Source organism: Hyperolius riggenbachi, chromosome 1, assembly GCF_040937935.1.
Source record: "Hyperolius riggenbachi isolate aHypRig1 chromosome 1, aHypRig1.pri, whole genome shotgun sequence".
Taxonomy (NCBI): Eukaryota; Metazoa; Chordata; class Amphibia; order Anura; family Hyperoliidae; genus Hyperolius; species Hyperolius riggenbachi.
In genome coordinates, this window is record NC_090646.1 from 257,495,684 (window position 1) to 257,510,683 (window position 15,000).

Genomic DNA, 15,000 nt, shown 5'->3' on the forward strand with positions numbered 1-15,000 from the left:
ATGTTGTCGAGCGCTCACCAAATGGAACCTCCAGAAGAGTCCCATCCAGTTCTTTACAGGGCTACTTTGAACAGGCCAATGTGAAAAGTAACCTTCAGCAACTGGGAGTCACAGTAACCATGGCAAGAACAGAACTGTCACCAGCACAGATAAAACAAATACTACAGCACCCACCAACAGGTAAAGTGTCAGAAAATATGACATGTTGGGACCAGCTAGCTTCTGTACATAATTACCCTAGTGTGCTTTACTCTTCTTATCCTAGGATAGGACAGTGTTCACTGATTACTCAGAGCAGTGGCGTTTTTTAAGAGAGTGGTTTTCTTTGTGTGTGTTTGTGTTTTTAAGTATTTCTCTCTTTTTTTTTTTTTTTTTGCTCCACAGTAGCAGTGAATTGTGGTTATTACAGTAGAATCCCTTCACAGTAAATTCCAAGGGACCGGGCAGAGTAGTTTACTATATCAGAAATTGTCATACTCAAGCACTTAAAGTGTATCTGAGATGGGGACTTATAAATAAAATATACATACCTGGGGCTTTCTCTAGGCATATCTCTCCCATTCCGTCCCCCTCAGCCTCCTCGTTTGCATGCAACTGGCATCGGTAAGTCTTCCAGTTGGGGGCAGTCAGCGTAGCCCAGCCTAGCACGCTTCCAGCGATAGGAGCACGCGGGGCCGAGCCGCGCATGTGCAGTTGGCCCTGGACTGGAGGCCTTTCCAATGCCAATTACGGACAAACGAGAATGGCGTGGGAGCGATATGCCTGGAGGGGGCTGGAGGATGCCCCCGATATGTATATTTTATGTACGAGTTCCCATCTGGGGGTCACTAAGTATACTGTAGTACTGTATTTTCATTTAGTCGATAATTTGGGAGTACTTGTTTTCTTTTCAATGCATCAGCAAACAAGCACAGACAGTGTTTAAGAGGTCAAAATGCACAATTCTCAATATACAAGGATCTGCATGCAACAATTGTGCAACGGCTTGCACAGGAAGCATAGGTCTCACCAGTTAATGCAGATACAGTACTGATAGTGTGCTCCTCTGTCCACATTTCTGTGCAGCCTTGATGCGATAGTGTTGTAGCCATGCACAAGCAAGTCACAGATGACAGGCAATTCCCTCAGTGATACAGCAATAGATTACATAGGAAGCAAAGATCTCACTGGCTGGTTCTTTTGAGGTAATATTCGCAGGCCTAGAGAAGCATGCAGATAGCGAGCAGGTTACAAATGGCTACCAGCCAGCCTGCCCACCGACCAGGGCTCATGGGTCTCTGCTGTATGGCGCATGGGCACGCCCACTTTCCATTATGTCCGTGTTTACTATACCAGGCGTTACTCCTATATACTTATAATGGTGCCTGGGACCTGAACACTTAAGTTTACTATACCCGAATGTTTACTTTATCAGAGTTTACTATAATGAGATTATACTGTATTATATATTCTGTTCCTTCTCTGTATATTATTATAATGTCCTTTTGGAAACCTTTGAGAAATCACTAAATTCTTACCATATTTTTTTTCCACCATAAGGTGTGGATCCAATTATTTGGGACCAAGCAAAAATTGACAATCCTGATCCAGAAAAGTGAGTGTTTTTTTTTTTTACTTTTTGCAAACCTGTTTTCAGATTTCCCCACGTGTATGTTATTCTCTGGGAATTCATTGGGAAATCTGCCGCTATGCACTCCAGCCTTCTCTTGTGAATAGAACTTACTGGTTGTTTCTGCATTGACATTTCTGCATGTTTCGATGTTGGTGTCCCTGGTTATCCAGTGTATGACCATGACAATCCAGCAATATAAGTACAAATACATATATAGTTAATGTGTGGTTTGAGATATCGCTAGAATTGGTACATATAGGATAAATTACAACAAAATAAGAAACAATGGGAGGAGGTCATATAAAAATAACAATTTTATTGCTTTTGATTGTTTGTTACTAAAAAGAAATCACGGGACATCAACCCTAAAACATCCTAAATTCTATTTTCTTGCTTTACACAGTTAAAATGATACCCTAGCTACATAATCAGTTTTTTGGGCACACAGCAGACTATTAACCTAGAGTAGCACCAATGGCTTTTTGAAGGCCATTTTTTCGCCAAATGTAATAGTGTTGTTCGTTGTTTTTTCTTTTTGTTTTTAATCAAAGCCCCTGGAGCGTCAGAATATTCAAAAAGTCACAAATATCACCATTCTAATTACTAGAGACCCAGGCCTAACCAGATATTGTACATATACACATATATACATGTGTGTGATTGATAGATAGACAGACAAAGGGTGCGCAAAGAGAGACAGGGGGACAGAGTGGCACAGAGGGGGAAGAAAGCTTGATTTGAAAGAAATTGTGATGCAAATAGAAACCCAGATTTCAGACAGAAATTGCTCAATTCAATTTTTTCCCTAAAATCATTCAGGCCTAATCTATGTATCTCTCTATATAGAGAGAGCTATATAGATTAGGCCTGAACGATTTTAGTGAAAAGTTTAATTGAACAATTTCTGTCTGAAATCGGAGTTTTGATTGACTATTTCTTTCAAATCAAGCTTTGTTCTCCCTCTGTCCCCCTGTCTCTCTTTGCGCACCCTCTATGTCTCTCTTTTTGCCCCCTTTGTCTGTGTGCCCTCTGTGTCTCTGTTTCTGTCTTTCTCTGTCCCCCCAAGCTGTGGCAGTGCTGGACATACCTTCCAGCGATGCCTGTCAATCCACTTCGCTTCCTGCAGGCTCTAATACACGGCATACTTCCTGTCTGTCATGTGGCATACAAGAACCAGGAACCATGCACAAGAGCCGGCAGATGGCGATAGAGGGCGCATTAAACTCATGCGGTAAGTATGTCCAACACTACTGATGCTGCGGGCCACACGCAACGAGACTTGGGGGACGTTTGAAGCCGCTTCTTCAAAATTCCTCATGTGGAAATGATGTAAACGCAGAAATTGACGCTTTTACGATTCCTAAATCGTCATATTGGTGATCGAGATTTCGGTTTAAAGTCTATTCATTGTTTAGGCCTAATATACAGGTCCTTCTAAAAAAATTAGCATATTCTGATAAAGTTCATTATTTTCTGTAATGTACTGATAAACATTAGACTTTCATATATTTTAGATTCATTACACACAACTGAAGTAGTTCAAGCCTTTTATTGTTTTAATATTGATGATTTTGGCATACAGCTCATGAAAACCCAAAATTCCTATCTCAAAACATTAGCATATTTCATCCGACCAATAAAAGAAAAGCGTTTTTAAAACAAAAAAAAGTCAACCTTCAAATAATTATGTTCAGATATGCACTCAATACTTGGTCAAGAATCCTTTTGCAGAAATGACTGCTTCAATGCGGCGTGGCATGGAGGCAATCAGCCTGTGGCACCCGTCAGGTGTTATGAAGGCCCAGGATGCTTTAATAGCGGCCTTAAGCTCATCCAGAGTGTTGGGTCTTGCGCCTCTCAACTTTTTCTTCACAATATCCCACAGATTCTCTATGGAGTTCAGGTCAGGAGAGTTGGCAGGCCAATTGAGCACAGTAATACCATGGTCAGTAAACCATTTACCAGTGGTTTTGGCACTGTGAGCAGGTGCCAGGTCGTGCTGAAAAGGAAATCTTCATCTCCATAAAGCTTTTCAGCAGATAGAAGCATGAAGTGCTCCAAAATCTCCTGATAGCTAGCTGCATTGACCCTGCCCTTGATAAAATACAGTGGACCAACACCAGCAGCTGACATGGCACCCCAGACCATCACTGACTGTGGGTACTTGACACTGAACTTCAGGCATTTTGGCATTTCCCTCTCCCCAGTCTTCCTCCAGACTCTGGCACCTTGATTTCCGATTGACATGCAAAAGTTGCTTTCATCCGAAAAAAGTACTTTGGACCACTGAGCAACAGTCCAGTGCTGCTTCTCTGTAGCCCAGGACAGGCTCTTCTGCCGCTGTTTCTGGTTCAAAAGTGGCTTGACCTGGGGAATGCGGCACCTGTAGCCCATTTCCTGCACACGCCTGTACACGGTGGCTCTGGATGTTTCTACTCCAGACACAGTCCACTGCTTCCGCAGGTCCCCCAAGGTCTGGAATCGGTCCTTCTCCACAATCTTCCTCAGGGTCCGGTCACCTCTTCTCGTTGTGCAGCGTTTTCTGCTACGCTTTTTTTTCCTTCCCACAGACTTCCCACTGAGGTGCCTTGATACAGCACTCTAATGTTTATCAGTACACTACAGAAAATAATGAACTTTATCACAATATGCTAATTTTTGAGAAGGACCTGTAGATATAGAGATAGAGAGAGAGAGAGATATAAAGATATACATAATATATATTATAGAGAGGGAGATATTAAAAGCTCTGAAAGAAGAATTCCTGTTATAAATCCAATATTCTCTTTTTTCAGACTCATCCCTGTTGCAATGGTTGGTTTTAAAGAGCTGCTCAGAAGGCTGAAAGTTCAGGATCAGATGACTAAACAGCACCAGACTAGGCTAGATGTAAGTTTTGGGGCTTTTTTCAGGTCTTTCTTTTCTACGCCTCTTGACTGGTACATACAATGCAATTTTTTTTGTCAGATTGGTGGTCAAATCCATTATTTCCGACAGGTCCGATCTGATTTCCAATTGTTTTTCTGGTCGATTTTTCAGATCATTTTTAAACAGAAAAACGGAAATATAATCAGACCTGTTGGAAATACTCAATTTCGTGTAGTAAATCTGATGGATTGTAGAATCATTTGTACTAGGCATTAGAGCACTATTTCATGTCTGACCCATGTCCACTTTCTCGTTTGTTTTAGATTATAGCAGAAGATGTAAGTGAACTCCAAAAAAATCAGGCCACAACAGTGGCCAAGATAGCACAATACAAACGGAAACTAATGGAGCTTTCCCACAGAGTTCTCCAGGTACACTGCTGCTTTTCCTTTTTTTGTTTTTTAATTTGAAGCTAACAGGCTTCATGTGCTTTACCTAAATTGTGACATGACATCTTAAAAGTCCAGTTTATCCTGCTTTAGCTTGTTTCAAGTGTCAAGATTTCTTCTAAGCTGGAATTCTTAAAACACAGCTTGGGCATAGTACTAAAAGAGGACTGGAACTGATCATTATAAACCTTGCTACTTTATAAGCCAGCCAAGGGTTAATTGTAAAATTTGGTCAGGCTTAAGCCTGGTACACACTTCCAATCTTCGAATGGCCAATTATTGAGCAATCTTACCACCTCTATGTAGTATAATGGTCAACAGATTTTGATAAGCTGATTGTGTAGGTAAACCTTCATACTATGTGGAGGCATAGCTAGGGTTTTCAGGGACAAAGACAAATCAGAAATACCCCAGTGTAATGTCAGATGGGCGTGGCCCTTGGCAGAACCAAATGTACATTAACTTAGCAGTGCTGTAAGTAGGCCTTCCCAGCAAAACCTTGCATGAAACGCCTCTCCTTTAATACAAATAATAATGCCCACACACCTAGCACCCAGTTGCACACTTACCACCACCTAGCACTCAGCCCCACACTTAACACCTCCTAGCACCCAACCGCATGCACATACCACCAGCGTATCACGGCTGTTAACATAGGATCATATGGCAGGGCCCAGCACCCCATATTTGTAGCCACAGGAGCTAAGTAGTGTAGTTTGGGGTCGTCAGGGGTAGGAGTTGATAGAGGAAGTATCATTGCTAACTGTTCTTGCTGTCAGCAGGTTTTGATTAAACAAGAAATTCAGAGGAAGACTGGGTTTGCGATTCAAGCTGAAGAGGAACTTTTACGTGTACAGCTGGACACCATCCAGAGTGAACTGAATGCACCTACACAATTCAAGGTGGGCATTGTAACCGTTATGAAAGTTGCTTGCTTATATATGTATGTTTTGCCATAATTATCATAGCTCTTTATTGGATATTGTGCCGCCATACTAAGTCAGGATTCCCCAGCTAAACAAAACGCTAAAAACTGTGATAAATATTACTGCTATTCAGAGCTATTGGTGTAGATTGCCTGAAGACTTAAGGTGGCCACACACGATACAATAAAATGATCCGATTTTACAGTAAGGCTTCTTGCACACCAAGACGTTGTGTTAGGTGGCACGTTAAGGTCGCATAACGTGCACCTAACACAACGTATGGTGCTGCAAAAGCCGACGGTAGAGTGAGCCGCGTTAGGCTGCTCGATGCCCATAATATCTCCCAGAGTGGCGCTGATTGGCCAGCGGGACCACGTGATGCGGAGCGAGACACTCCGCATCACGTGGTCCCGCCGGCCAATCAGCGCCCGCCAGTGCAGTGAATATTAAGTAGCCATGTGCGCGGCTACTGTAGCTGGCTCTCCCCGCCTCCTCTCCGCCCCCCTCTGCGCATGTGCAAACAGTCTAACGCGGCTATAGCCGCTCCAACGCCGTAGCATGCTGCACTTTGCACAGAACGTGCAGCGTTACATGTAACGCAACGTGGGCTGTGTGAACAGCCCACTTGTGTTACATTGCTGTGCGTTGGGGGAGCGTTACAGGCGCACTAACGTGCGCCTGTAACGTCTTGGTGTGCAAGCAGCCTAATTCGATAAAAACGATCGTATCTCCCGAAAAAATCGAAAGCTTTTTTTTTCATTCGACTGAAAAATCCGATCGGATTTCCCGTTTTCTTTGATTTTAATCGATCCGGACTGCCAGATATTTTTCTTCAATCTTTCTAAAGATTGTATGGTGTGTGTTGGATTGTCAATTTATTAATATACACACCCTAGCAATTTAGTTTCCAATCATTTTTATCATAATTGGGGGAAGAATTGAACATAGGTGTGTGGTACATTGGTCATATTTTTGAAATGTTACAATCAGTCAGAAAAATTGATTGCAATTCTTAAATTGAACAGATATTTAAAAAATTGTATGGTGTGTGTCCACCTTTAGCCTAGGTATTTGGAAAGCAGTTCCTTAATAGTCACGTTACATCTGCTATCTGGCCTTTATGGTAGAGCAGAAATCTGTTACGCAAATTCTATATTTTAGCAATAAAGTCTTATTGCTAAAATATAGAATTTGTTAGGTGGCGCAGGTTCAAATCTCGACAAGGACTCTGCCTTCATGGAACTTTAATGTTTGCGTATATATTTCCTCTATGCACTCTGATTCTCTCCCACATTAAATTCTCAAATTAAATTCTCCCAAATCAAAATGAAAAGTTAATTGGTTTCCTCAAAATTGACCATAGACAATGGTAATGACATTACAAGCTAGTGTATACCTTCTATATAGTGTAAACTCCCGTGAGGGGCACCATGCACTTTGTAAAGAAAGTTTATTAACAATAACAACCACCACCATTGTACAACACAGAGTTGTACAATAAGATAGGTGAGACATAACATCAAACAATGTTACTTATGGACATTAGTGTTAAACAAGGACACAAAATAGTGATGTAACAAAGTAGGGATAAACATAGCAGACAAGTCACGGCGTCCATATGGTGGTGGAGAGGATGGTCCTGCCTGTACTCTGTCGTGCATTGCGGAAGATGTTTGTATTATGCATAATTGTAATTTTCTTCTCTAATACAGGGTAGACTTAATGAGCTGATGTCACAGATCAGACTGCAGAACCATTTTGGAGCTGTGAGATCCGAAGATAAATATTACGTAGATTCAGATTTTCTGAGAGAAATTAAGCAGGTAATGGATTTGTTTTATAATTTGGAGGGTTTTGTGATCTTTGTTTCCCTGACACAATTAAATTTCGGGATTTCTACTTACCTGGACCTTCTTCCAGCCCCCTTGAGTCCGTTTGGTCCTTCACCATTTCGTTCTGCACCTGCGCAGTACTACTGTGCAGATGCAGTGGTCATGGGGGCACACTGCTGAGTCACGCATGTGCGACTCTGCAAGTGCACCGTGCTGTCCAATGGTGAACCATAGAGGCCCAGGGAGAAGGCAAGGGACCAAATGTTCTCAAGGAGGCTGGAAAAAGCCCCAGGTAAGTATAAGTCCTGAGACTTGATTCGTCTTTAGTTCAGAAGTGTAAAACGTTAAAGTGTACCTTAAGTGTCCCAAAAAAATTGAGTTTTACTCACCTGGGGCTTACCTCAGCCCCCTGCAGCTGATCGGTGCCCACGACGAGTCGCTCTGATGCTCCGGGTCCCGCTGGCGGCCACTTCCGGTTTCGCCGTCAGGACCCGTCAGGCTGGGGAACGCGGCTGATACTACGCGTTCCCAGCCAAAATAGCACCCCCTATGCGGCCATATGTCCGCATACGGGTGCCTATGCGGACATATGGCCGCATAGGGGTGCTATTTTGGCTGGGAATGCGCAGTATCAGCTGCGTTCCCCAGCCTGACGGCGAAACCGGAAGTGGCCGCCAGCGGGACCCGGAGCATCAGAGCGACTCGTCGTGGGCACCGATCAGCTGCAGGGGGCTGAGGTAAGCCCCAGGTGAGTAAAACTCAATTTTTTTGGGACACTTAAGGTACACTCTAAAGAGAACCTCATCACTGCAGAATGAACAGATTTTGATCATTTTTTGCTCATCAAAAATAATTTTTAGCTGCCTCCAGGCCGGAATATACGTCTTTAGAGCCTATAGGCATAGAAGTTCTAGTGCCCCAAAGTCCCCCTTCAACAATCCCACAACTTCTGACTGGCCGGCTTTTGTGCATAGAAGTGTTTGCTAGGCCAGATCCACACTATACGCGCTTTTTAAAAATTTCCCCCATTCACTTTCATTAAAATCGTGTAAAAATCGCCATGATTTTTCACGTATGCGATTGTGGTGATTTTTACTGCGATTTTTAATAAAAGTGAATGGGTTAAATTTTTAAAAAGCGCTCAGAAAACGCTAATCAATCACAAAGCGCTCAGAAAAGCACTTATAAGTGTGTATCCAGCCAAAGGTGCAGTTAAAACTGTACCTGTACTAAGCCTTCTTAGAGCTTGTCTGTGCCTACCTTTTTTTTTTTTTTTTTTTTAATCACCATGCAAGGGTTAATACAGCAGTATTATCTGAACGCAAATTAAGCAGTTGAACAGCAAGTTAAATGCAGCCTCTGTTCTCTTGGAAATAAAGGTGTGTTTTTTCCATTCTTTGTCTATAATCTATCAATAATTAACCTCCCTCGGGCTAGCCGCCGCAGGGGATCGCATGGCCCCGGGAGGATTTTTTAAAATCAATAGTCTTTAGCTAGCATTTCGCTAGCTAATTATGTCCCCCAAGTGCCTCTGGTCCCCACCGATCGCCCCCGATCACCGCTGTAATACGTACCCCCCCCCCCCCCCCAAGGGATCCTGCGATGGCGTGGCCTCCCAATCAGCTCCAAGCTTCGCTATGGGGAGAATCGGGACTGCACATGATGTTGAGTATCGCCATAGCGACAGTAAAACTGCGGGATCGCCGAGGGGTAAAGATTACCGGCGGTGATCAGGGGGTTTAGTTGGTTGCTGGGGGGCTTGGGGGACATAATTAGCTAGCAAAGTGCTAGCTTAGGCATATAGCAAAACTTTTATTTTAAAAAATCCTCCCGCGGACGCAGCCTCTAAAACTGCATATCGCCAGGGAGGTTAAAAGCCATTATTTGCAATAAGTTATAAACCCTAATGACATACATACAGACTGTATTAAAAAAGCAGAGTTCTTAACATGGCATTAAACAATGGTTATAGTAGAGCGTTTTTAATGTACTGTATTTTTCAGAATATAGTCTTAGGAGGGCAAAAATCAAGGGAAAAAAATTAAAATAAACCTAGGTGCGGCTATGGTGCAGGGGTATCTTATGGACCTTTAACCCCCCCCCCCCCAAAAAAACCTGTCTCCATCTAAGCTACACTGCCTATCTACACTAACCCCCTGCTATACTGCACTTCATTAACCCCTGCTGCCCCCACTAACTACACTAGACTTCACTAACCCCTGTAGCCAACCCGTACTACATTAACCCCTGCAGCTAACCTACACTACACTGACTAACCCCTGCTGCATCTCACCTGATCCTGCCGCTGCTATTCTCTCCTCCAACTGACTGTGGGTCCCAGCCATCATCCGAGGTTCCTAGCCACCATCCAGGATCAAGATCTTCAGTGTCCTAGGCGCCGGCTCCTCTTTAATGCAGTCTCCATATACAGACTGCGACCTTGCAGTGTACATGTCTTTCCGATCCGCCGACATCCTCTACAGTTACGGTGTCCTCTTCCTTGTTACAGTGCCCCCTACTGCGTGACGAGTGGTGCACATGCGCCACTGTCACACATGAAGTTAGGCGCACGTGCGCCGCTTGTCACACAGTAGGGGGCACTGTAACCAGGAAGAGGACGCTGTAACTATGGAGGATGTTGGCGGATTGGCAACACGTGTACACTGCAAGGTTGCAGTGTGCATATGGAGACTGCATCGAATAGGAGTCGGCGGCTGGGATACTGAAGATCTGGATGGCGGCTGGGACCTTCGGATTACCGCAGTCAGACTGAAGAGAAGAGGATCGCGGCAGCAGGATCCGGTAGGTATATTATGAGGACCAAAATGCCATACCTTTAGAATGGAAGAGGCACCCACTTTTCTCCCCCCAGTTTTGGAGAAGAAAAAGTGCATCTTATATTCCGGGGGGGAAAAAAATTATATATATATATATATATATATATATATATATATATATATATATATATTATAATAATTTGACCCCCTCACTGATTTTGTAAGTTTGTCCAATGACAAAGAAATGAAGTCTCAGAACAGTATCATTTCAATGGTAGGTTTATTTTAACAGTGGCAGATAGCACATCAAAAGGAAAATCGAACAAAAAACCTTAAATAAAAGATAGCAACTGATTTGCATTTCATTGAGTGAAATAAGTTTTTGAACCCTCTAACAATAAAAGACTTAATACTTAGTGGAAAAACCCTTGTTTGCAAGCACAGAGGTCAAACGTTTCTTGTAATTGATGACCAAGTTTGCACACATTTTAGGAGGAATGTTGGTCCACTCCTCTTTGCAGATCATCTCTAAATCCCTAAGGTTTCGAGGCTGTCTCTGTGCAACTCTAAGCTTGAGCTCCCTCCATAGGTTTTCTATTGGATTAAGGTCCGGAGACTGACTAGGCCACTCCATGACCTTAAAGGGGAACTGAAGATAGAGGTATATGGAGGCTGTCATGTTTATTTCCTTTTAAGCAATACCAGTTGCCTGGCAGCCCTGCTGATCCTCTGCCTCTAATACTATTAACCATAGTCCTTGAACAAGCATTCAGCAGATCAGGTGTTTCAGTTGTTCAGACTTTAAAGTCAGATCTGACAAGACCAGCTGCATGCTTGTTTCTGGTTTTATTCAGATACTACTGCAGAGAAATAGACCAGCAGAGCTGCCATGCAACTGGTATTGATTAAAAGGAAATAAACATGACAGCCTCCATATAGCTCTCTCTTCAGTTCCCCTTTAATGTGCTTCTTCTTGAGCCACTCCTTTGTTGCCTTTGCTGTATGTTTTGGGTCATTGTCGTGCTGGAACACCCATCCACGACCAATTTTCAGTTTCCTGGCAGAGGGAAGGAGGTTGTCGTTCAGGATTTCACGATACATGGCTCCGTCCATTTTCCCGTTAATGCGATTAAGTTGTCCTGTGCCCTTAGCAGAAAAACACCCCCAAAGCAAAATGTTTCCACCCCCATGCTTGACGGTGGGGACGGTGTTTTGGGGGTCATAGGCAGCATTTTTCTTCCTCCAAACACAGCGAGTTGAGTTAATGCCAAAGAGCTCTATTTTGGTCTCATCAGACCACAGCACCTTCTCCCAGTCACTCACAGAATCATTCAGGTATTCATTGGCAAACTTCAGACGGGCCTGCACATGTGCCTTCTTTGAGCAGGGGGACCTTGCGAGCCCTGCAGGATTTTAATCCATTGCGGTGTAATGTGTTTCCAATGGTTTTCTTGGTGACTGTGGTCCCTGCTAATTTGAGGTCATTCACTAACTCCTCCCGTGTAGTTCTAGGATGCTTTTTCACCTTTCTCAGAACCATTGACACCACACGAGGTGAGATCTTGCGTGGAGCCCCAGAGCGAGGTCGATTGATGGTCATTTTGTGCTCCTTCCATTTTCGAACAATCGCACCAACAGTTGTCACCTTCTCTCCCAGCTTCTTGCTAATGGTTTTGTAGCCCATTCCAGCCTTGTGCAAGTATACAATTTTGTCTCTGACATCCTTGGACAGCTCTTTGGTCTTTCCCATGTTGGAAAGTTTGGAGTCTGCTTGATTGATTCTGTGGACAGGTGTCTTTTATACAGGTGACTAGTTAAGACAGGTGTCCGTAATGAGGGTGACTAATTGAGTAGAAGTGTCTAACCACTCTGTGGGAGCCAGAACTCTTAATGGTTGGTAGGGGTTCAAAAACTTATTTCACTCAATGAAATGCAAATCAGTTGCTATCTTTTATTTAAGGTTATTTTTTCGATTTTCCTTTTGATGTGCGATCTGCCACTGTTAAAATAACCCTACCATTGAAATGATACTGTTCTGAGACTTTTCATTTCTTTGTCATTGGACAAACTTACAAAATCAATGAGGGGTCAAATAATTATTTCCTCCACTGTGTGTGTGTGTGTGTGTGTGTGTGTATATGTATGTATGTATGTATGTATGTATATATATATATATGTATGTATGTATGTATGTATGTATATATGTATGTGTATGTGTATGTATGTATGTATATATGTATGTGTATGTATATATGTATGTGTATGTATGTATGTATATATGTATGTGTATGTATGTATGTATATATGTATGTGTATGTATGTATGTATATATAGGTGAACGGTGTACAGAGGCGCCGATAGTATAAAAGTAGCTAAAAAATTAAAAGTGTTTTGGTTGCGGTGGTGGACCAGCTAACCATAAACGGACGACAAAGCTGTCGAGTATCAAAAAATATATACAATTTATTCAAAAGCTCCCAATTAACATTCGCAACGCGTTTCACGGGCAATATCCCGCTTCTTCAGGCAATAAGGGTCAGGAGCAACAACACTGAAAATGACAGAGATACATGACATGCATCAGCACACTGTGTGTGGTACAAATGTATAGTCGGTTACAAACATCATGTATAATCATTTTGGTATGAAAAGTGTTAGTGCTTGCATGTCTTTAATGACAAGTTATACATCATCCTTCATCTTATGTTAAACATTGCACTAATCTATGTGTGTTCTTGGATGATTATATTTACATATATAGCTAGAGAACCTATGTGCCTTGGGCTGTGTAGGTTAGGTAAGGAAAAGTATAGTGCAGTGGTGTGGATAGCGATGTATATGAAATGAGCAAATCTACAAGCTTTTAGTGAGAGGAGGGAGATAAAAATAAAAAACTTACCAGCGTTTCGTCTGGATGAATGCTTGGCACCTCTGTGCCGTTATGGCGTGTGCGCGGGGTATATGAATGAATGGTGGGAGGTGCCATGTTCGTGGAGGGGGTGGGGCGGTGGAGGCAGCGTGATTGGGCCAATCTCCACTATTCGGCCAATGCGGGAGGGCTGGGCGGAGACCTATGCACAACGGTGATGCGCGCGCTGCTGGGTATAGGCTTAGCAGCAGCGCGCAGGGGATTATGGGGCGAGTGCGACGTGGCCTGATCATGGTGCGCATGTGGTTTATTGTGCGGAGAGTGTGGAACGCACCACACTTCCGCAAATCTAATGGGCAGCTGATAAGAGGGAAAAAAAGGAAGGGGGTAATGTGAGGGGCGAGTTGCCCCGACCTGTGATAAAAAAGGCTCCATATTCACATCTGCATCTAGACAATTTCACACTTGTTTCGTAAACATCTCTTTTTCATATATATGATAGTATAGTTTTAGTCAATGTGGAGCGCTGCTGCCCTCCAGTGGACAATACATACAATGGTCCATAAATCATATGCAATTGTAAAGAATATCACATTGTGTTCATAAAAGATTGTTTATGTCGGTAGTGGGATTTGCTTTTAACATTGTATAACCAGTCTGCTGAAGCAAAAAGGACTTTGAACCGCAAGTAGGTATATAGACATAACGTCATATAAAAGTACTTAATATATCTGCATCATAACCATTGATATATACATGTCATAAAAGCAGTGTTCTGACCTAAATGGCCATAATGACCAACTAGATAGAAGAAAAATTATAGTAGGAGAATATATTAAAAAACAGCCTAAATAAACCATAATCTCACTAAAACTACGATCTCGACATAAAATGGTAAATAATTTAAAATGGGTCCCATTTTAAATTATTTACCATTTTATGTCGAGATCGTAGTTTTAGTGAGATTATGGTTTATTTAGGCTGTTTTTTAATATATTCTCCTACTATAATTTTTCTTCTATCTAGTTGGTCATTATGGCCATTTAGGTCAGAACACTGCTTTTATGACATGTATATATCAATGGTTATGATGCAGATATATTAAGTACTTTTATATGACGTTATGTCTATATACCTACTTGCGGTTCAAAGTCCTTTTTGCTTCAGCAGACTGGTTATACAATGTTAAAAGCAAATCCCACTACCGACATAAACAATCTTTTATGAACACAATGTGATATTCTTTACAATTGCATATGATTTATGGACCATTGTATGTATTGTCCACTGGAGGGCAGCAGCGCTCCACATTGACTAAAACTATACTATCATATATATGAAAAAGAGATGTTTACGAAACAAGTGTGAAATTGTCTAGATGCAGATGTGAATATGGAGCCTTTTTTTATCACAGGTCGGGGCAACTCGCCCCTCACATTACCCCCTTCCTTTTTTTCCCTCTTATCAGCTGCCCATTAGATTTGCGGAAGTGTGGTGCGTTCCACACTCTCCGCACAATAAACCACATGCGCACATGCGCACCATGATCAGGCCACGTCGCACTCGCCCCATAATCCCCTGCGCGCTGCTGCTAAGCCTATACCCAGCAGCGCGCGCATCACCGTTGTGCATAGGTCTCCGCCCAGCCCTCCCGCATTGGCCGAATA

The 15,000-nt window shown here is 42.7% G+C and overlaps 1 protein-coding gene across 1 annotated transcript in view; it reads left to right on the forward strand.

Annotated features, from left to right (window-relative positions):
* Positions 1-15,000, forward strand: part of NUP54 (nucleoporin 54) — an 83,318-nt gene that overhangs the window by 57,988 nt on the left and 10,330 nt on the right. Inside the window, exons 7-12 of the mRNA XM_068233292.1 lie at positions 1-180; positions 1,540-1,594; positions 4,408-4,501; positions 4,804-4,911; positions 5,712-5,831; positions 7,568-7,678. The exon at positions 1-180 is cut by the window's left edge and continues 17 nt beyond it. Coding sequence (XP_068089393.1) covers positions 1-180; positions 1,540-1,594; positions 4,408-4,501; positions 4,804-4,911; positions 5,712-5,831; positions 7,568-7,678 — 668 coding nt within the window. The remainder of the gene's footprint in view (positions 181-1,539; positions 1,595-4,407; positions 4,502-4,803; positions 4,912-5,711; positions 5,832-7,567; positions 7,679-15,000) is intronic.